Source organism: Penicillium argentinense (genome assembly GCF_028826775.1).
Source record: "Penicillium argentinense strain IBT 30761 chromosome Unknown utg000004l_segment0_segment0, whole genome shotgun sequence".
In the NCBI taxonomy this organism is placed as follows: Eukaryota; Fungi; Ascomycota; class Eurotiomycetes; order Eurotiales; family Aspergillaceae; genus Penicillium; species Penicillium argentinense.
In genome coordinates, this window is record NW_026622663.1 from 3,744,845 (window position 1) to 3,766,956 (window position 22,112).

Below are 22,112 nucleotides of genomic sequence, written 5' to 3' on the forward strand. Positions count from 1 at the left end.
CTGCGCAGCCCCCATGAAATGAAAAACGACTACTATATTCAACAACATTCATAACAACCACAACATAAGTAAATTAACTATATGCTACAACGGTTGGCTGTATGATCTATCTGGCTACAATTCCCCCACGTTGGATTTTTCCTGGTTCCTCTTCTAGCTGGTAAAAACGTCGGTCCCATTACCACAGGCGGCGGTGGAGTAGACTCTCTTGGAGGGGGTGTTGGAGCTTTTTGACGCTGTAGATAGGCACGTATTACTTCTTGGCTCTCTGCGCCTGTCATGCCTTCATCGCGTGGTATTTGAGCCTTAGATTTGGCCGTTTTAACGACCTGTTTCTCATTGGCAGCGCGTAATTTAGACACTTCTAGCTGTAGTAGCTCAGTAGCGTGGAGTTGGATTTCACAGGCCTTAAAAATCTGCTCAATTTGCTGCTTAAGCGGACTTGGCGGACTCTTTGAGCGCTGTTTAAGCAGTGCCTTTATTGATGAAGCCTGCTTGAGTTGTCGTGTTTTTCTAGGTGTTTTTGGCGAAAAATGGCTTTCTTGACTAGCAGGTGGTGTTGGCGTGCGGAGGCGTATATCTAACTTAGATATAATCTGATCAGGATTAAATGGCACAAGACCACTGCTAGAAAACGCATTTTTGATAGTTCTTGACAAAAAGGCCTGCTCACGCGCTTGAGGGTAATTTGCTAAGAAATCCAGCTTGTCGATATGATTGATGTTGGTTCGCATATAGCCCTCCACTAACGCGCTATAAACGCGTTTTAAGACTGCAAAACAGCCCACATCAAGCGGCTGTAAAAGATGTGATGAGTGGGACGGCATGCAAACAGGTATAATTTGTTTTGCAATACAGAGTTCATCAAATCTAGCCGTTAAGTGGCTTCCATGACCATCAAGGATCAAAAGTCGATATTTCCCGACCACTCGTGATGTTGTTGCTGGAATAAAGTCTTTTTCAAGCCAGCGAAGCCCAATCTCATCAGTAGTCCAGCCATTATCACTAACCTCAATTCGGCAATCATCTGGGAGGTCACCATACCAGGTTGCAATGTGTACTTTTCCTTTAAAGATAATACACGGCGGAAGGGCCCAACCAGAAGCAGATATACACTCAATAGCAGTAACCCACTCTCGATTTCCAGGTTGTAAAACATGCTTTTTTCCATAATAATCTGATCGTGATATAACCCGTGCTGTTGATGTAAGGCCCATTGCAAATCCTGTTCATCAAAATTATAGATATCCTCAGAGACAATCCATTTTCTGAGATGACCTTTTCCACACGTGTAAACCACTCCGCGATAATCTTAGGATCTTCATTCTTTGCTCGTTGGTAATCGTATCGTTTAGACCATCGTGTCGAGATCTCTGGGGTACGTTCACAAACTTGGTAACCCAATTTTGCCCGACTGTAGAGATATGCCATTCACCACGCTTTGCTAATAAGAGATTTGCTATTTCTCGCACCCCTTGATGCCGAGGAGGTACTCCGCGTAGATCTAGGGAAAGGATCCAATCCTTTAGCGAAATCTCTTCATTTTCAGTCAATTTATGGCAATTTGGGCGTTTTACAGCGCGATAAGCAACACCATGAAGGCATGTTCGGAGCGTAGACTCGGGCACGTTATATAGCTTTGCGGCGGCGCGAACTGATGGTATTTTTTGATTCTAAACAGCCTCAACAGCAAGCAAAATCCTGCCCTCCTGCTCGATTGATTTGCGAGAGGATACAGTGCGATTTGGTGGCATGGTGGGTAGTTGAAAATGGTAAGGACGCGACCGGGACGCGATTTGGTGGGGGCTGCGCAGCTCGGCGGTGTGCGCAGCTCGGTAGTGAGATACGTTCAGTGGGTTCGTTGCACTTGATGCCTCAGACATCATAATTCCTCGGGATGAGCTAGGGCAGGTGATTGGCGATAGCCTCCCCGCGCATCGTTCCCAGGCTGGATTTTATAGCCTGGTGTGACGGCATCGGGTGAATTTCATTATCTGTTTAAAATGCAAAAAGTTCTCCGGTCGATCGGCTATCGAACGTGCTAGTTTGCAGTTCCGCAGGCCTTTTTCCTCGTTGAGTAATTCCCGATTGAAATCCGTCAGTTGGTAGTGAGAATGGGAGGCGGAGTCTTCACCAATACCATGAAGCCCGAAGAAATGCCTATATATGACGAGCCAAACAATCATTGGTACTATCGACATGGGAATAAATGGAGAGCTTCAAAGCTATTGGTCAAACTGTTTTTCCTTCTTTGGTAAAGATCGAACAACGTCTTCATTAGCATGTCACCTCAATGGGACACCATGGAATCGACAACACTCTCTCACTAACTTCCCTCAGAAATCGAATTACGGGTCAGATCAAGCATAGGATGTCATCAATTGGTTCTTTCTGCCACCGCCATATTTCTTCTTGATCATTTGCCTACTCCACACACGAGTTCCACTTCCGACACCCCCCCCCCCCCCGGATTTAAGGTAAAAGCGTGAACCCAAAGATAAAGTACAGTAGATGACCAGAACAAAGAACATGATTCGATTCATTCGTAGAAAAATAAATCAGAAACTCGAAAGATGTCTGCATGTTCTGGAAGTTCGCATGGAAAGTTTTCCGAAATTCGTTTTCTAATCAACAGCTTGCTTCTCGTCGCTCATACACAAGATTACGAGAGTAAAATTGCGTAGAGTAGTGAATTCAAATCCAAAACGGTGACTAATAATTGCAAGATGAGTGAATGAGATTGTTGTTGCTGAGTGAATTCGGCCTCGGTTGGGGATTATTTTGATGCCAGGCGGCCTCGTTCGCAGTGCTCTTCAAAGCTTGCCCCCCGTTCAGTACTTACTACCTTCGCCTCGACCGCCTTGCCTTATCGCCGCCGATCGGCGCTGATAAGACCAAGCTACCTGGCCTGGCTGCCCCAACTTTTTCAACTACTCTCACGTAACGTCGCGATGTCTGCTAAACGCAAATCCGCCTCACCCGATCCATCCCCCAAGCGTCCTCGCCTCGACAAGGAGGGCGATGCTTTCTTGACCACTCCACAGGAGAAACCTCGCAGCCTCCCCCACCCTCGTTTCGGTCAGATGAGCGCGCTCCCATACCAATCCGATGACCCCAATGACCTGGATGACTCTATGGCACCTAGCGCCGACGCAATGAAATACTTGCTCGATGTCCAGTGAGTTTGACTATTCCCCTCGATGAAGACCGCCACCCCTGTCGGGCACTTCATCTCCTCTACGTCGCAAAATAGATTCTGACCTTGCTGGATTCTAGATCTCGAGCGAACGCGATCCCCGAGGTTTGTCTCGCACCGAAATTCAGTACAAGCGCGTCGAAATCGAACTCGGATAACTCTGTGGGCCCCAATGAATTTGCCCGGCAGAAAGATCCTTGCCCAGCTGGCTTCCTTGAGGCCGAGGCCTTCATCGGCCGTCACCGGAATTCGGTTGCATCGTCCAACGGTATCTACCCCCAGGAACAGGTCGAGTACTACGAAAACATTCGGAGCCAATTCACGCTCTTGCGAGCCAGATTGCAGCTTACACCACCCGCGGACGCGATCGCATGCCTTGATGAATCGCACCCCATCAGCCTCCCCAAGAATAATCATCAAGCGCGCAAGGACTGGCGAAATATACTCCTCAACGTCGATCCTCAGATGGCTCAGCTGGCCTGTATGGACTCGGCTAATGTCCTGCGTGTGCTCGAGGTGGTGGGACGTGGGCTTTCTGAGAATGTGCGGGCTGGTGAGGCTACCGTAATCCGACGCATGAGCGTCTGGATTTGGGGACTGTTGAGCAAGTGCCATTCACTCGAAGAGATGTCTACAGAGGAGGTGGGTGAGATTCGTGCTTTCGCGAAACGGGCCGTGAAGATCCTTTCAAAGATTCGGGAAGCAGAGAAGAGGGAGAAAGCAGAGAAACAGGAAGAGGAAGCTGGATCTGTTGATGGCTCGGAGACAGGTGAGAATGATGAACAAGGGAACGTAGCGTCCCTCATTTCAAACGTCGATCATACGACTGAACAGGATGCACCCGATGTGGAGATGTCGATGCCTGGTGATGCCGACCAGCCAGACGACCTGGCAGCAGAAAAGGAGAGACTACAGACCAGAATGCAGGACAACATGTTGACGGAGGAAATTGAGGTAGAGGACTCGGTGAAACAGCAGATTCGTGTCCTGCTGGATATGATGATCACCATCGCGGGCGAATTCTTCGGACAGCGAGATCTCCTGGCAGCACGTGAAGTATGGGCTAAAGCGCACACTGCTTGATACCACTGATAATCTTCGTTGTCACGGGTGGAATCAGATCTCGTAGCAGCACGAGAAGCATGGACTGGACCCCCGGCGTTATCCCCATTTTGACTACGATGGATACCCCAACTTTGAAATACTCAATTTCCTCTCATGGAACATGTTCCTTTACCTTTCCCCATCTCCACCAATACGTTGTAGTAGCAATAGTGGTTATTACCATGAGGTACTCTAGGATACGTAGTACCAGGAGTCAAGGTCGGCGGATATAGATGACTTCGCAGAAGCGTGACGGGCGGAGGCTAAACTGCTTCGGGCCCCTTGCGTCATGCGCGCGGGTGTGAGGACCGCCGAACTCCATCGCCAGCAGCTTCGCAGCTGTTCCGTTTCTTCCACCCCAATCTACCAGTCATGGCGCCGGCCGTTGAGATCGCGATTCCAAGTACCAGCCTCTCCCTAACCTCACCTCAGCACACCGTCTATCATATCACGCTCCGCCTCCCCCTCCGCTCCTTCGTCGTCTCCAAGCGCTACTCCGACTTCTTAGCTTTCCACGCCTCCCTCATCACGCAGACCAGCCAGCCGCCACCGGTATCTCTTCCTCAAAAATCTTGGTTCTCCAATACTGTCTCAAACGACCGCTTTCGCGAAGAGCGCCGCCGTGGATTGGAGGAGTATCTCCAAGCCATCAATGAATCGTCGGATAGCCGCTGGCGCAACTCGTCTGCCTGGCGAGCATTCCTGAATCTCCCCACAGCCGCCATCTCCGCATCCAGCGGCACAAGTAACACCTCGACTCGGCTCCATGCCGCGATCACAGATCCTGGTTCCGCCTCCAACACCCAGATCACAGATCCAACCCTGTGGCTCGATTACTACCGTGACATGAAATCCCACCTGCACGATGCCCGCTTACAGCTTTCCCGCCGCGACCAAGAGACCACACCCGCAAAACAGCATGAAAGTTCTGCCCAAGCGAAGAGCAGTCTTGTCCGCGCGGGCACAATGATTGGCACTCTGGACGATGGTCTCAAAAATCTCGGTAGCCGCGGATCGCAATCCGGTCAATCCACCACGTCCCCTCTGGGTGACGGGGAGTTGCGCCGTCGCAAGGATCTGCTGATCAATGCACGCAAAGAGAAAGATGGACTCGAGGACTTGTTACATGCCATGGCAACGAAGAGCCGGCTCGATAGTGCGGTGGCCTCGATCCAAGACAAGGATACGAATGCATTGTTTGGGAATAACGATAGCTCAAGCAATGGGCGTAGGACACCTGCTCGGTCTGGACGTGTCCTTGGCAAAGAGACTGAGCGCACTCGGGAGCTCGACAACCAGGGTGTACTGCAGCTGCAGAAGCAAACTATGCAGGACCAAGACCAGGATGTGGAGGAGTTGATGAAGATTATCGTGAGACAGAAGGAGCTGGGCGTGGCCATCCATGAAGAGCTGGCGGTGCAGAATGAGTTGTTGAAGTTGGCAGACGAAGATACGGATCGGTATGTCCCCCCTGTATCCCTGTCTCTTGATTCTGGCAGTGCTAACTATACATTTAGACTGAAATCCAAGGTCGACGTGGGGAAGAAGCGCATTGGCAGAATCTCCTAGTGGTTTCAGCCAGTGCTGCATATTCTTTGTCTCACTTTACGGCATGGTTCAAAGAGCAGGCATACTTATAATATGAGCGTTCATGCAGGTTTCATTCTTGCTTCATTTTTTTGCGTCTTCTCTTTTAATCTACTATTCCCAGCGTGGGCGAATTTAGAGATACTAGGAAATTCACAGGCCAATGAAGGCCTACAATAGCCGTTATTCAATTTCATGCATCACTCATGGACAGTATTTAGGAAAGAGCAAGTCCACACTCGATATCTCAGGTGGGGGAAAAGAACTGCATTCCGGTTAGCTTCATCACATCAAGAAGTAATTGGCAATACTTACGTCTTTGGCCTCCTGCTCTGAGACCTCAGATCTATCAGAGGTATTCTGATCGATAAGGCCAACCCTGCTACGCCGCAAAAGCCACCACAACTCTCGCCGGTCACCTCCCAGCTCTTCCCGTAGGATCTTCTCCTTCAGCGAGCGCAAGAAGTCATTGTAAAGAGCGGGCTCTTCGTAATCCACCAGTTCTCCGCGCATAGTTCCCATTTCTTCCACGACGCGATCATAATTTGCATTTCCAAGGCTGTTTCGCACCTGCGTCTCGATAATGGTACACATCTGCTTGACAGCATCTGGAATTGCCTCGATGCTGTCTGCACGCGAAAGCATCTGTTTAAACTCGGGGATGGCATTTTCAGGAGAGATCCTCTTTGAGCGTTCGGGTTCTTGGTTAAGGAGGGCGTCAACGTCAAGACCCGAGAGAGGCTTTTCAGTTTCGCGTTGGCGTTTGCGACCTTTCGTCTTGGGTGGAACTAGGGGATGAATTTTTTAGAGAAAATTGTTCCATTTTGTGTTTGGGTGAAATTACCTTTCTTAACATCAGCCTTGGACACTAGCTCATCCAAGAACTGCTTTGACTGCCTCACGAGCTCTGGATCTGGTTGCGCGAACTTGGCCAATATCTCAGGCGGTTCGAGGACAGGGTCATTAGGGTGTACCGCGCGATGTCGCACAGCCGATTCGATGCGGTGCAGAAGTGGAGAGAAAGAGTCATCGATCGGAAGTGCGTCGTTTCTGTTTTTGTTTTATTTGCATCAGCCGCCTGTGATGGGATCCATATTTTGGAGTAACAAATTACCCAAGTTCATCTTTGTAGTCCATTTCCATGCTGTCAACGTAATCATCCATTGCCTTTTGTAAGTCCTCACTGGGCAGGTTTCGGTGTTCGGTGACAACCTTGCCAGACACGGTGTTGACCTTGTCTAACGGCGGGAATCTGTATGAACGGACGTCTTCGGCGAATGGAAGCTGAACCTCAATGAGGCATTCGTACTCTGCGGTAATGGACGGTGCAAGCAAGACAACCATTGGGGGCCGATTCTCCTTGGTCACCATCCGCGCAACAGCATAATATGACTGCTCCCAAAGAGCATGAGTAAGGGATGATAATGCTAGAGAGGCCTTGTCATTCATCCGCTCTGGGATAATGATATTGGTGTTGGACATGTGGAGGTACCGATCATACTAGGTTGACAAAGCGGTTAGTTTATGTCCACAGACTCATCATTTCAACAGTTGCATACATGGTCTTGGCGGATGAAGCCAATCAGATCAAGACAAGCGGAAGTTTCCAGCCTAGTAATATTTTCATCCGTTGAACTGATGTGGACGGCTGTCCGTCCATATTCATAGCCCTTGGCCAGGTCGTCTCGCTCAACATCAACCTTTCCTCCTGGTGCAGACGCATCTTCAACCTGGTATGTCCGCGACAGTCTCACACTGGTAAGAGTATCGCCTTGGCCGGGTCCCGATTCGCCTTCAGGCTCACCGCCGGTCGTTCCGGAGCGAAGGACAAAGGAGCTAGCAGATGGGGGATGGGCGACATATGTTCGAGAATAGCGCTCCACAGGGATCTGAATCGCTGAGTCGTACTTCTGGGGGTCTCCAAGTCTCAACATTCCCTTGAAGGACGGCAGCGGTTTTACCAGTTTGACGCGAGGCATGTCCAGTTCAGCGATCGCCTGCTCCATGGTTCCATATTGACCTTGGCAATTTTCGGCAAACTCGCTCAGCAATTTCTCATTTTGAGCCTATGAAAGCCGTCAATATCCCAACGAGCGTCAGATTGCGGGATAAGCAGTACCTTGTGGGGATCCTTGTCTTCCTCTTTCACGCCGTACTCTGGATCGTCAAAATCAACTCCGCTGGGTAGAATTAGCGAAGTTCCAGTAAAACGGGATGCAGCAAAGACTGACAGAATGACCATTTCAATGTTGTCTTTGACAAGCTTCTTCGCGATCTCCTCGATCCCGTCGCCGCTCATTGGCCCGGTACCATTGGTTACAAGGACGATCTTCCGCTTGTATTTGAGAGTCCTGGTGAATTGATTGATCATTTGCGTAGCAACGACAATTGAAGAAATGGCTTGAAATTGATCAGTTTCAAAGTTTCTGGTCATGCCGAGAAGTCTTCAACGTACCGTCACCCCTATTAGTATTGCTGGGTTTGATAGCGTCGCGTAGCTTTCGAATATCGGGCATGAGACATCTGAATGAGAGTTAGTCAAGCAATCCGCTGCGTATAGCGGGAAGAACGTACTGTCCAAGGTTTGACAGTACAGATATCCTAGAATAGGAGGGATCCTCTGAAAGTTCATTCGACGTTTCTAGTTTGACTAGTTAGACCAGACGACCATGGAGAACTCGTACGGGATTCCTACCATCTGAGCGCAAAGCAACAACAGCAAGCGTGGCTGTCTTTCGACCATTCCCAACCTGACACTCGGTCAATACCTTCTTGTGGCGATGATCAAGAGAAAAACGCGTACTGTACAGGTGATCTTGTCCCAGACATACTGCATGGCCCACTCCAGGTCCGTGACGGAGCGACCATGATGGCGCCCGCCCATGGACCTGCCCACGTCGACGATGTAAACAGTGGCTTCCTTTTCCGCCATCGTTCTTGTATGATTAGAGGGGAGATGCGGAAGCAAAAGCGCGACAATGAGGCTGCTGAACAGCGTCCAGCAGGCAGACGCGTGATATTTCCTTTTTGGTTTAGGCGGGCGCGCGAGCACATGACATCACTTGACCTGTGCGCGCATCTTCCTAAAGTGCGTAGCAATACACAGCTGCTGCCTACAGGACGTGGATTTAAACCGCCTTGGGTCTCGCTTCCTATGGTATCCATCTTCATCTTCCACTCACAAGCTTCCCAACTCTGCCATCAACAAAACTCGACCGTCTATAAACACATCACATTTTCATCGAACCCAACCGTCAGGATGTCGGACCCTCGTCCCTACCACATCCTCAGGTACGTTTCGCGGCAGACACCGAACTCCCTCATAATGGGCCACAATAGCGTACTGACAACCTTCAGCTACGGTACCCTGCTGGGTACCCAGTTCTTCCAAGTAAGTCCATCCAAAATCATCAGAATAAACAATAGATGAGTTCCTGTGGGCTTGCGATTCTGATTCCTTATCAGTCTTTCGTCGGTGGGATTGTTGCTTTCCGTGCTCTCCCGCGTCCTCAGTTTGCAACCCTGCAGACTGCCATCTTCCCTGTGTATTTCTCTATGCAGACTGCACTCCCCGTCGTCGTCGCGCTCACTGCTAGCCGCGGTGGACAGACTCTCGGTCTCTCTGGCCTTCTGGCCCCCGAGAACCGCGTCAACACCTTCCTGCCGATGGCCACTGTTGCCATCACCGGCCTCGTCAACCTGCTCGTTCTCCGCCCCATGACCACCGATGTCATGATGAAGCGCAAGGACCAGGGTAAGTAAAGCCTCAATAATGCTGATACGAGCCCACGGTATTCTATGAACAATCATTGACTGGTTCGTGTAGAAATCCTGGACGGCAAGAAGAGCTACGAGCGCGGCCCTCACTCCAAGGAGATGATGGCCCTCAACAAGAAGTTCGGCCGCGTCCACGGCATGTCTAGCCTGGTCAACCTTGCCAGCCTCATTGCCACCATCGCCTATGGCGTTGTGATGAGCAAGAAGCTCGAGTAAATGCGTAAATGCCAGGCTAAGATCTCGGCAGGGGAACCGGGTGTACATACACGCCGATGCACACACTTCCATGGTTCATATTCTTCAAATACGACTTGCACATAAGGCGGTCGGGCGTTTCTCCGGGATTTCACATGGGGTCATCGTTTTTGTTTTCAGTTCGGTATTTTTTTTATTTTTTGTTTTCGGCAATATGGGATGGATGTTTTGTTTGCGGTCGACATTTACGTTGAAATTTTTTTTTTTAGTACCCCGGGAAATTTTTTCAATTTACGAATAGGCCAAAGGCCATCGTCTACCTCTTCAGTGTTGTTGCATCTCTAGGCGTTCTTTACACCTAGCAGGACAGACGTAGTCATGACCATCGTAGCCCGCCTGTCGACTGATGCGGAGGACCCCTTGCGTCTATAGCTGTATATTCTGCTCACATGTCTCGAGGACTTACATTATCGAGAGCTGATATTTCCATACCAACATGCGATGGAGCTCATCAGCCATCTCACATGCAACAGTTATGGCGTGGTTAACATTTTCACCTGGATCTGAAGAAGTGAGCAATGGCCGACCGTAAATCTGTCCAAGAACTGAAGGCTTACAGATCACCATGCGATGGGCAGAGTCCCCAACTAAAGCACATCGTCCACCTCAGCTATCGCACTCCACTATATGCCAGTAGAGCAAATTCACTTTGCTCATTGCCGTGTTCTCCGGGACCATGTAGACTATACGGCATACTCGTAGAAAGAAAGGCCGCCCTCTCTCTCAAACAGTTCCATTGGGAACATATGGGATCAAATTCACTATCTCGTCACCAAAAGAATAGATGTGCTTTGTATTCGCCGCGATCTTCTGTGGCCATCTCCAACAGCGATCAGAATGTGTAAGCTATGGCGCCAGGGTGGGTACCGAAGAAATATGGCGGATCGCTGTTTTCTCGAGAATCGTTGGCCTGCGCCTCACTCATGGATAGACTGCATCAAATAGCTGTCATAAGTAGGCGATAGAGTTCATGATTTTGGCAGCACAGACTATTCTCGCACGGCAGAATTAGATCCATCAGCACCGACTGATCACCCAGAGTCACAGTTCGATTTATAAAGGTACACTAACCAGAACACTGAAGCTCGCATTTCAATCCAAATGAGCTCCTTGCTCTACTATGAGAATTTTCATGAAGGGTCGATGAGATATCGTCTGTATTCTCGTCCGCAAATTCGGGAGTGCTCAGTAGAAGTCCATCGATTAAAAACGGTAACACGTTATCCTCAACAACCGCAGAAGCAATAATACTGAGAAAAAGCTTTCAGCGAAAATTTAAGCCCCGATTACTGCGATGAACATAAAAAGGTATCAACATTAAAAACGTAAAGCCAAGAGCAACTTTAAATGCCCCAAAAGCACAAATTGATCGACATCGACGTATCAGTCCCGAGAGAAAGAATTCCAGGCTACTTAGAAGTAGTATCACCAACTTCAGCTAGTCTCTCTGCACCCTGGTAGAACTCTGGTAGAGGTTCCAGCTTCTGGCGAAGAATCCAGACTCGGAAGTGCCACCAAGCATTCTTGAGCTGATACAAGGCATGCTTTCTTGTGGGGACGGAGAAGACTTGATCTAGTTCTTCTAGCGTCAGTGCTATAGAGAAGAGTTGTTAGCAAGACATATTGAAGAGAGAGAAAAGCATCTGAATGATATACTCACCTTTGGTTTCTGGTACGAAAAGTAACACCAAGAACCAGCCAATGATACACCAAGCCGCATACCAGCCAAATGCGCCTTGGGGTTTGAACGCCGTCAAAAGATGCGGCCAAGTGAAAGAAAGAATAAAATTGAAACACCATGTTGTGGCTGTAGCCCAAGACATGCCGACTTCACGAACATGTAGAGGGAATGCTTCCGCGGAGTAGGTAAATGGGACTGGCCCTTCACCCGGAGAGTAGAAGACCTCGAAGAGATACATCCCCGTGGTGACCATTGCAACGCGCTTCTTGCTTTCGGGGTCATCTGCCTCGATCCAGAATGAAAAGCCGGACCAGAGTAGGAAGATGGCTAGGAAGGGGAATGTAAATAAGAGCAAATTCCGACGACCCCATGTGTCGATTGTCAGGACGGCGGGCAGAGCAAAGACCCAGTTGAGAATACCGGTTCCCATGGATGCGAGCAAAGCGTTCGACAGTCCATAACCAGATTCTTGAAAGATTGTGGTGGAGTAATAAGCGATCACGTTGACACCGCAGAATTGCTGCATGAACATCACGATCCAGCTGGCGAATGTGGCGCGACGATTGCGCGGAATGGTGAAGAGCTCGATGAACATGGTGAAGAAATTCTTGCCCTTGTTAATCTTCCGCTCCAACTGCACCCCCACGTACGCATAGTAGAGATCTCGGGCCGCTTGGAGTTCTGATGGGCGCAGGATTTTAAAGTTGTGATATGCCTTGGGAATCTTGTCGTGCTGGATCAACCATCTGGGTGACTCGGGACATAAATATACCTGGGCGCAGACAACCAGTGGAAGCACCACAGTCGAACCCAGCATGAGACGCCAGTTGAGGTCATTCCCAACATTCATAAAGGCCACGCCCATGATGTTTCCAAGCATGATACCAAAGGCTGTCCACATCTGCCACATCATCACCAAGGCACCTCGGATCGGGGCTGGGGAGCATTCGGCGGCGTAAACTGGAACGGTCGAGGACTTGGAGCCAATACCCAGGCCAAGGACAAAGCGAGCCAGGAAGAGATTGACCCATGAATTGCAAACACCTTCCCATATGGAGGCCACGGCGGCAATAAAGCAGGATATGAAGATGGTACCGCGACGAGCAAAGTATCGATTGAGAGGTTCCGTTAGCCAGCAGCCCAGGACAGCGCAAGCCAGGTAAGGAGCTCCGACGACAAGACCTGTGAGGTTGTCGCTATTTTCGATGCCAAGTCGCTAAGAAAAGTGGCCATTAATCTCTCTGCCATCTAGTTGGGTTGAGCTGGGGCAAATTTAGATTGTACCTTTAGGTAAATCGCTTGAGCGCCATTGTTCACCGTCTCGTCCATTCCTTGCACGGCGGCAGCTAGAGAGCACATGACTATCGGAGACACAGAATGAGACATTGGTCAGGATCATCAGAAGTCGATTATGGAGACGTACTTGCCAGGTAGTAGAGCTGCTGTGGCTGAGACCATTTGTGCGTGTGTTCGCGGATCAAAGCCTCTCTTTCGAACTCATCGAGTTCCGGCAGCTGTGTCGCCGAATCGGGATTTTGCGACACGAGTGCACCCTTTTTGAACATTTCCAGGTCTGCCATGAGATCCCACTGCTGACAGAACTCTTCCACTTGCTTGAAGAGCTGCTCGCGTGGGATTCCCGCCAGGGGATTCTCAAAGACAGCATTCAGTCGGTCGCGCCCTAAGTGTTCCACATCCGGCATTCCAGCTCCATTGCTCGTCTTCTCGTGATGGGCGTAGTCTGGCGGGTCCTCTTCTTTACCATTGGACACCCGGATCGGGTCCTCGATCTTTTCCTTCGCCATCTTGGCTCGTATGCGGGCAACAAATTCGTAGTTGTTTCTGAATGCTCCTGTTGAGTGACTTGTGAAGCTAGGTCTGGGGACCATGTGGGGAAATTCTCACGCTCAAAGGCGAAGCTAGGCAGGACAAGCTGGGTGTGCGGCCCCGTTTGCTTTATGTATTGAGGAGTTTCCACTCCTCTTCAGCCTTCGGACAGGAACTGACGCGCTATGGACGTCGCTGACATCTGCCAAATCAAACTAGGATCTTTTACTCTATCTCCCCAGGTGCCAGGTTTGTCCATTGCGGCATGGGCCGCAAATGGAAGACGAGCCTGCCAGAACCATGTCACGACGCCCGGCATGACTCCGCGGGCGTTCACTTCCCTGCTGGCCGCCTGTATCGGAGCCCTGTGGGCACGAGTGATCGTCGATGCGGGGAGAGAAGCCTATGGGGGTGGGTCGCTAGATGGACGGGCTGAGTGGACCATCACGCGAATCAACGCCAATGACACTAGATGACACTGACTAGCCGGTGGAGCAGCCATCCTGGAGATGTTGCGCGACGACGGTTGGCCCGGACGCACTAGTCGAAGTAAGCAATGGCAAGCAATACGAAGCCTTCCAGGAATCGATCGCCGCCGGATGGGCCGCTACCCATCTCGATTACGTCACGGCTCGGGGCTGCGACAGTCGGATTCGACCAGAAGGCCGACCACGCCGGGTCTTCTTCTTTCGCTCTGGGGCATTTCGAGTCAGATCTATTCACAACCTGGCTTTTGTCCCCTGCCGCGTTGTCGAGAGATCGCCGCCACTGACGGAGTCGGCTGACGCCTCCAACGTGCTAAGCACCCCAAGGCGTCCTGTGGCTTGCGGGATTGTCCCGAACAAGGCCTCCCGCCCCAACCGAGCCTTACAGCAAGGTTTATTTCAACTCGCTATCGGAAGCATCGAAGACAAAAGGATAGCTCAACACGGCGCCACAATAACGGGCTAAGAATACCTTCTTCATGAGAGCTTTGTTTAGTTTTCGTTTCACCTTCGAGGACACATTAGATACATTCAATGCCTAGTGTGTATAGTAGAGTACGTTATTGCATTTATGAATAGGCCTTGAAATGAAGAGGATTGCCTATAATGCATTCAATACCAACTGGTTACTTCCTTCTTTTGACTAGTCGGCTAGTATTGGTATAGATCTTGTCAGGAAATATAATCCTATGTCTTGGCATATTGAAATGGACGGGCAAAATAGCACATAGAACTCCCTTGACATACAAAAACTGGCTAACTTCTATATCAATCACAGGTGCAGTATATTATACTATACATAAGGATGAGGCGGTGAATGGGAAACCAGAAACGGCTGCTTTTGACGCCGATTTAGCCGTTCGTGGTGGCAGAAAACATATCTTCGATAGTAGTTCTCTTTGTCTGCTTGATATCAAGAATCTTCTCTTGAAGTCTCTATAACTTTCCATCTTGAGAATGAATCTGTTCACGTTGTTGGGTGATCTCGCCAAGCACGGCAGATGCAAACTGAGATTCAGGGCTTGACGCCAGTATACTGACGAATTTTATAAAACCTTCTAGGCTGTCACTATTGACCAAAGGCAGGGCACCATGCTTGCCTGAATTCAAGGTTGATGAATTGATCTGAGACATGACAAAGGATAGTTTTGATACATTCTTCGAGGGTATCCGGGACGCCTGGGAAACTAAGCTGCCCCAAATTTGTGCCAGGGAAGGGGAATTTTTATATATTCATGATTATCTTGCGGCGTTCGTCCTGTATGCAGCAGTTTCGAAGACAACAGACCGAGTCCCATGATGAGGGGAAAGACTAATATGCTGTTCATGCATGCAAGTACAGGGCAGTCATGCAACGTGTTCTTGAATATGTCGCTTTGGTGTACACGAGTCATGACACGCATATGCCGAATAGTCAAGCTAGGACGTGTCATCCAGAGCATGGTGGCATCATTCTTGTTATTGTTATTTGGAAGAGTAGTACTGACGAATTGATTTCCCATTTTTGACTCTATCAACACCCCAACATTCTTTTGCCTCGGGAAATATACCTGGATGAGAAATTCACGTATGGGTTATTTGAAATGGTACCCATTGCCTTCGAGCAGCTCATGAATTGCCCCAATCTCTTTCCCAATGAGCAGGAGGTTGCTTTGATAATGTCTAAGGTAACACGCCTCCGAACCAACTCAGATCGCTGGATATTCATGGCTGACCAAAGTAGCTAACCCCCATCCCTGTGACATGAAATGCCCTGTGTGATGAAACGCCCACCAGGTACCTGCACATTCGAGCACCGTCACCCTCAATCCACAAATTGAATATTGCCTGAGAGCAGCAAAAACAATAATTATTTGATTCCTTATGCGGTAACTCTTTTCAAACGAAATTACAAAGTATTAGAGTGGCGGATTACAGGACGACACACACTACTAGAAAATCCCCTGTTACTACCGTGACGCCAAGATCATCCACAAAAAAGTCTGAGATGGATAGGAAAGACAATATTGTATCATTTCGCTTACCTAGTTACCTATATTGATTTCTATATCATCACAATTATGTGACCTAAGAACATAACAATTTTGGTGGAATTCTTGGCAGCAGAGAGGTACATAAAACAAAACTACCGAGGGCGAATACACGGGAAGGGAACAGCCATGTAACTGGATGTATGAAAAATACTACCGCCGCTACATAAATGGGACAGCCGCCCCACAACCCTGTCCGCAAGTCGGAGATGGCCTGCTTTAAGGAAACATAACTCTAGTAGAAGTACTTCGGAACCGTATCAAACTACAGTATGAGCGTACACAGTGCTGCAAGAAAAATCACCAAGTGTAGATATTATATCTCTATGTATGCTACCTTTACACTAAATGCTATGGATACAGGTGTGGGATTATGAAGCCACTTCACGTTTCCCGTGTTGATCCAGTAAGTCTAAAGAATATCGAGACTGGGCATTGCTTCGGGATGTTCACGTCCAAGCACTTCTGTATATCCTTCTAGTACCTGTTGATACATGGTTTTTGCCTCTTCATACTTCCCTTGGATGAAGAGCACATTGCCAAGCTTACTGACACTGCTGAGCGTATCAGGATGCTCACGTCCAAGCACTTGCTCACTCACTTCCAGGTCTCGTCGATGCATCATATCCGCCTCTGCATTTTTCCCTTGGCTGCCAAGCACATTGCCAAGGTTACTGAAACTGGTGAGGGTGTCGGGATGCTCGCGTCCAAGCACCTTCTCTCGTGCTTCCAACACCCGTCGATGCATCGCAAGACTTGAACCGGACATTCGTTCACAGGTCGAAAGAGGAGCCATATGGATAAGGTTTCCTAAGATTTCAAATGTCTTTGAATGCCATTTAATTAATTGTTTTGCGCGATATGAGAAGTTTTTCTTAGCAAGGAAGATCTAGGCCATAATAACTGTACATGTACCATGCTCAATTTAAGCATTGCAGTAGATAAGCCGGTCGAACTTATCATGAATCCAGAGCCTCGAATGAGATATGATCATTTCCAGTAAGCTATTTGGCATACGAGCAAATTCGCATCACGGTCGTATGGCTTTACTCGTCACAAATTTATCGTTCCCCTGGATGGATAGCCTTAGGGACATAAGGTTCTTCAAGGTACTGAATCTCTTCCGGCGTCAGCTTGACCTGGACACTCGCAACAGCCTCATCGATGCGATCCTTAGTGTTCAGCCCGACGATAGGGTACTCGCTGGGGTGACTCAGTGACCATGCGATTGCAACTTGTGCCATGCTGATTCCCTTCTTGCCAGCCAATTCTTCCACGCGGTCAATAATAGCTTTGTCGGACTCGGACTCGTGGGCACGAACGAAAATACTTAGCCCAACATCAGTGTTTTCGCGCAAGGTAGAGCGAGAAGCCCAAGGTCTGGTGAGGGCTCCACGTGCGACAGGAGACCAAGGGATAAGAGATACGCCGCTGTCAAGGCAGTAAGGGATCATTTCACGCTCCTCTTCACGGGCAATGAGATTGTGGTAGTTCTGCATGGAGATAAACTTGTGCCAGCCATTGCGAATGGCAATGTTTTGTAGGGTCTGGAATTCCCAAGCGGCCATCTACAAGAAAGAAAGGTATTAGTGCTTGCTTGTTCAGATTGTTGAGGGTAAAGCATACCGAACTAGCGCCGATGTATCGAACCTTGCCGCTCTCAACTACGTCATTCAGTGCCCTCATGATCTCCTCGCGTGGTGTCTCACGATCAAGTCGGTGGATTTGAAGCACGTCAATATAAGTTCCCAGTCGCTCAACACTGGCATCAACGGCCTCCAAGATGTGTCTGCGAGAAAGACCGACGCGGTTCAAGAAGTCACCCGCGTTCTGTCTCCCGGTCGAGAGGAGGGGGGAAAGTTCCCCTGATCGTCCACACCAAAGAAACATTTGGTCAAAATTACCACTCGGGAACGGGGGATGTTGTATTTCTTTAGAGCCTTTCCCACGATTTCTTCGGATTTGCCATAGGAGTACATATCGGCCTGGTAAAAATCGGTTAGAACTCGCGTATTTGCTCCCGCATTTCTCTTCTTACAGTATCCCAGGTTCTGATGCCTTTCTTGTAGGCGTGTTCAATAAGTGGAAGAGATTCTTCTTCATTCAGCACCCAGCCCTGCCATTCTGGGGCGCCGTATCCCATGGTACCCAGTATCACCTTTGAGACCTTGAGGCCCGAATCCCCCAGCCTGTGTCATATTGTCATCGCAGGTCAGCAATTGAATCTTTAACAATCTTTGAAAGGCACTTGGGTCAATGCTACCAAGGTGGATGCGGAGAACCTTACCGTGCGTATTCCATTTGTCCGGAGATTGTAGTACTGGTCAGCGAGAATTGTGGTAGACTTGTGACTTAGGAAGCTTCAAGGGTCATGAAACACGTAGATGAAAGAAAACTGCAGGTTGAAGGTGAGGGCGAGAAACCTCTTTATTCTTATCCCACAATAATTTCACTTGGAGTTACCGATGGCAAGCCTGACACGCCTAGGACGGAGTTAACTGATGTAAGTCCGAACGACCAGTCATACTGGATTATCTCTCGAACAACCTGCACAGGTGCAGCGAATGAGGAGTCTTGATCTACCAGTTAAGCTCATTGTTAGCCCACTTCGTCATAGCAACACTGCCGATTACATGTTCCGCAACGGAGTTAATCGAAGGCAGCTCCAAATTATAGCGGAGTTAAAGGCTAACGAATCCGCGATCTGTCTCATACTTGGGCTGAGGTCTGGCTCTATCTGAAGATCCGAGTCGATTCTTTCAAGTTGAGTCTATAGAATTGATTAGTTTCTGACGAACTGAGGAAGTGGTCAAATACAACTAACGTAATCCACGGGCGAGCCGCCCACCCCAAAACACATAGTAAATGCAATAAATTACCACTTCATATCTCAACAACCATAACCTATTTTTACTTAAATATTGGGGTATAGGCTTTTTTAGTATCGAAAATAACATATCCTAGTTTGAATAATTTAGATGATTGCATTGCAACGTTACTTTAAAATACACTGTAATTTATGTATCTTGTGCATAAATATATATTTTCATGGTCAAGTACCATGGAACGACCCCTAATCACCCATATCCTCCAATGCACTTTCAAAAACAATATTGATGCTGCAAGCAGTAATAAGGCGATAAATGTTACTTAATACAAGACTATTTCTCAATATTTCATTGAGGAATAGGATAATCAAGGTCGCTAGTACGGTCAAGACCGAACATGTGTATCTTTTGTTCTGAAAAACAAATTAATAAGCTGTATAACTAACTAACAATAACTACCTGCAAGTAGTTAATTAAGCGAGAGTTATGCTAGTGGGGATATCCGCAAAATATCCTCATATCCTCGCGGATATCCATGGATATCCTCATTGAGGATATGGTATTGAAGTAATATCCATTATCCTCAATTTGCGGATATGGTATAGGACCCAATATCCAATGGAGAGGATATGCCGAAGTCTACCTGTTGGTAGTTGGTCAGCCACGTGACTTATCATATGACCTCCCCCTCCTAGATCGCACACCTACACTACATACAATACACACACTCTTCCGCATCCATTTCCTAGTGCTACCTACGCACACGCACATGAAGCTCGGAAAAGAACTTCCAAGGATTATGAATTCCACTACTTTTAGAAAACCTTCCACAAGCTGCGCAAATTGCCGAGCCGTGAAACGACGGGTATGTGTGAATTTTGACAGGTTCTCTCGCTTGCGTCGCATCAACAAGGATAATTCTGTATCATTTCTAACTTCAAATAGTGCGATAAGAAGCGTCCTCATTGTGGACAGTGTGTCCGCTTGCGCCAGGAATGTCCTGGATACAGAGACAAATGGGAACTCATCTTTCGCGACCAGACCAAGCAAACTATACAACGTACCAAGCAGGTCAAGATAATGAAGATAAATCAGCCTGGTCACAGCTCTCTGTCAGCCCAATCCCAAGATGAAATACGACGACCAGCCTTATTGCAGGCCGTTCCCTCTGGCACAATGGTCGGCAACCAAGTCTTTTCTTCTTATCTTGATTATTATTTCCCCCGCAAGGTTAAACCAACCTGTGTGGTGAATTTGTCATATCCTATTATATCGGCCATCTATATGCTGCCTCAAAAGAGCCTGATGCTCCAAAAAGCCACTTCTGCACTTTCATGCATCTTCCTTGGCAAGCTTCACAGAGATAAGCCTGTTCTACGATATGGGGTTGGGCTTTACAATGAGGCAATCCGTGAAATGTCAAAGACACTTAGTCGCAAGCATTATAGTCCTGATCTTATTTATACATGCGCACTCTTTGAGCAGATTGAGGTGAGAAATACTGGACTGTCCAATGAATGCAAAGTTCACTTACGAAGATACAGACCCATTACTGTCCGGACTCGCTTGATAAACTACACGCACATATAGACGGACTGAGCGCAATTATGAGACTATACCACCCTAAAAAGGGCGACTCTCCTATCATAGCTATAATCTATGGTCAACATCAAAAGTTTAGAGTGGTAAGAGAATCCTTTCGCAAATTAGTATATCTCTGATATACAGATAGCCTGATTATAAGTGCATCTAGCTTCTCTCAAGACTTATGCGTCTCTCCGAGCCAATAGTCCAGTGGCTCAGAGAGCCCGGTGAAGGATTGCTATACGAATTGATCCAGCTCCTTACAGACATGTCATGTCTTGCTGCTGCTGTTGATAGCGCTGATGAATCTCTTGATCATCAAGCCCGTCAATCGCTGCTAGATGATTGTCTGGCATTGGAAAGGCGTCATCTGAAATTCTATACCGAGATCAGTGGAAATGGCACCTACGAAGATCCTCCTACATATAACTGTGGAGAAATCAAAACAGGACTTCCTGCCACAGATGACCTATTTGGTCCTGCCTACAGATTCCTTTCGGTTGGCGAAGCCAACTTGCACATTTTTCTTTGGACCTCTCTATCTCTTCTCTATCCAATTATCTACCAGGCTTATGCTCTAACAGAGTCTGATGACATGCCAAAATTTTTGCGCGTTGACGGTCAATCTCCCCGGCATGTGGCACATCAACTTTCCGCATTCAACATCAGCAAGGCAGTCAGATGTCTTCCGTACTGTGGGCAAGAGGGCCTGAATTTATGGGCTCTCTTCTATTGCATCTTTCCAGCAATTCAGGCAACACGAGTATTCAGTCAAACTAGGGATTGGGAACGATTTCTTTGGGCGTCAGAGGTTTTCCAGTATATTGCGCTTTCAGGGTTTGACTTTGCTGCTCGGTATCATGATTTATGTTGCCTTTATTGGTTTAAACCCTCAACATATGGTACTAGTATCTCCTACAGACTCCCGGATCCTAACGGGCTAACGAAGGGGCACCATGGATCTACTCGTGACTATCTTGTAAGCAGCAAGTCTGATACGGTGCAATGAGCCTGACCCAACGTCATACGAATGGAAAAGTCAATTCAATTTGGTAATGCAGCAGTCACATGAGGATATCTAATGTCATAACTAGTAAAAGATTTGAGGCGGGCCGCTGGTATCGCACTTCCTTTAGACCCATCCTGGATGACTCTAATCTATAGATCATGGTTGAAGATCTCTGCCAAGCTAAGACTTTCTTTATTTCAGTGGAATATTAGGGAGGAGGAATATGCGGTTCCTTTGATAGCGCGGCCCCCGAACGACACTCTAGGTAATCAAGGGACTTCTCGGAAAACATTATATTCAATCGTAATCGCTTAGAGAACCTTGACACCGATGCAATCCCATCTGTCTTGAAGAAAGGTCATCATGCAGGTTAGGCTTCTTCGCTGATTGAGTCATTACCGCGGGCGTAAGTCATCAACGGATCGTAGACTTTCATCTTGTCCGGTATTCTGTTCCATTGGTATAGGTCCATGAGCGGGCGTTCGGGTGGACTTTCGCAGCGCGCTGTTCGCGTCACAGTCGCCAAACGTGACATATTATCTACGTGACAATTTAATTCAATTCAATTCAAGATTATATTAACCTAATTCATTTCACACTTTCGAACATAAATAACCATGTAGGCGTCCCTCCATCAGGAATCAGAACCGTCCTAATCCCGCGTCCAACCGTAAGAAGAGAAAGGCGATACGGTGTGCTGCCATAGTAAATATGTAATTAATCCCACAAAATGGTCACGAAACGCCCTC

At 48.2% G+C, this 22,112-nt stretch overlaps 8 protein-coding genes across 8 annotated transcripts; 4 read left to right on the top strand and 4 right to left on the bottom strand.

The window, feature by feature from the left end:
* Positions 1 to 2,951: 2,951 nt before the first annotated feature.
* Positions 2,952 to 4,279, top strand: N7532_004318 (SIP1 domain-containing protein; the record flags this gene model as incomplete). Its single annotated transcript, XM_056616812.1, has 2 exons — positions 2,952 to 3,178; positions 3,277 to 4,279. 2 exons carry the CDS (start codon positions 2,952 to 2,954, stop codon positions 4,277 to 4,279), a joined length of 1,230 nt encoding a protein of 409 aa, XP_056477169.1.
* Positions 4,280 to 4,672: 393 nt separating this feature from the next.
* Positions 4,673 to 5,869, top strand: N7532_004319 (Qc-SNARE protein; the record flags this gene model as incomplete). The annotated part of the gene is made up of 2 exons (XM_056616813.1): positions 4,673 to 5,760; positions 5,818 to 5,869. 2 exons carry the CDS (start codon positions 4,673 to 4,675, stop codon positions 5,867 to 5,869), a joined length of 1,140 nt encoding a protein of 379 aa, XP_056477170.1.
* A 265-nt stretch (positions 5,870 to 6,134) lies between these two features.
* N7532_004320 (ATP-dependent DNA helicase 2 subunit KU80) lies at positions 6,135 to 8,819 on the bottom strand (the record flags this gene model as incomplete). The annotated part of the gene is made up of 11 exons (XM_056616814.1): positions 6,135 to 6,152; positions 6,203 to 6,675; positions 6,732 to 6,937; positions 7,002 to 7,387; positions 7,447 to 7,953; positions 8,007 to 8,067; positions 8,119 to 8,287; positions 8,343 to 8,410; positions 8,462 to 8,528; positions 8,583 to 8,637; positions 8,691 to 8,819. The coding sequence occupies 11 exons, from the start codon at positions 8,817 to 8,819 to the stop codon at positions 6,135 to 6,137; spliced, it is 2,139 nt and encodes a 712-aa protein (XP_056477171.1).
* A 327-nt stretch (positions 8,820 to 9,146) lies between these two features.
* On the top strand, positions 9,147 to 9,880 carry N7532_004321 (DUF4149 domain-containing protein; the record flags this gene model as incomplete). Its single annotated transcript, XM_056616815.1, has 4 exons — positions 9,147 to 9,178; positions 9,245 to 9,278; positions 9,353 to 9,641; positions 9,714 to 9,880. 4 exons carry the CDS (start codon positions 9,147 to 9,149, stop codon positions 9,878 to 9,880), a joined length of 522 nt encoding a protein of 173 aa, XP_056477172.1.
* A 1,448-nt stretch (positions 9,881 to 11,328) lies between these two features.
* Positions 11,329 to 13,489, bottom strand: N7532_004322 (sugar porter family MFS transporter; the record flags this gene model as incomplete). Its single annotated transcript, XM_056616816.1, has 4 exons — positions 11,329 to 11,513; positions 11,580 to 12,816; positions 12,885 to 12,961; positions 13,024 to 13,489. The coding sequence occupies 4 exons, from the start codon at positions 13,487 to 13,489 to the stop codon at positions 11,329 to 11,331; spliced, it is 1,965 nt and encodes a 654-aa protein (XP_056477173.1).
* Positions 13,490 to 13,612: 123 nt separating this feature from the next.
* N7532_004323 (uncharacterized protein) lies at positions 13,613 to 13,903 on the top strand (the record flags this gene model as incomplete). The annotated part of the gene is made up of 1 exon (XM_056616817.1): positions 13,613 to 13,903. One exon carries the CDS (start codon positions 13,613 to 13,615, stop codon positions 13,901 to 13,903), a length of 291 nt encoding a protein of 96 aa, XP_056477174.1.
* Positions 13,904 to 16,354: 2,451 nt separating this feature from the next.
* N7532_004324 (uncharacterized protein) lies at positions 16,355 to 16,690 on the bottom strand (the record flags this gene model as incomplete). The annotated part of the gene is made up of 1 exon (XM_056616818.1): positions 16,355 to 16,690. One exon carries the CDS (start codon positions 16,688 to 16,690, stop codon positions 16,355 to 16,357), a length of 336 nt encoding a protein of 111 aa, XP_056477175.1.
* A 301-nt stretch (positions 16,691 to 16,991) lies between these two features.
* Positions 16,992 to 18,309, bottom strand: N7532_004325 (aldo/keto reductase). Its single transcript, XM_056616819.1, is given in 5 exon segments — positions 16,992 to 17,510; positions 17,569 to 17,807; positions 17,822 to 17,927; positions 17,981 to 18,131; positions 18,230 to 18,309. 5 exon segments carry the CDS (start codon positions 18,241 to 18,243, stop codon positions 17,004 to 17,006), a joined length of 1,017 nt encoding a protein of 338 aa, XP_056477176.1. The 5' UTR covers positions 18,244 to 18,309; the 3' UTR covers positions 16,992 to 17,003.
* Positions 18,310 to 22,112: the final 3,803 nt, after the last annotated feature.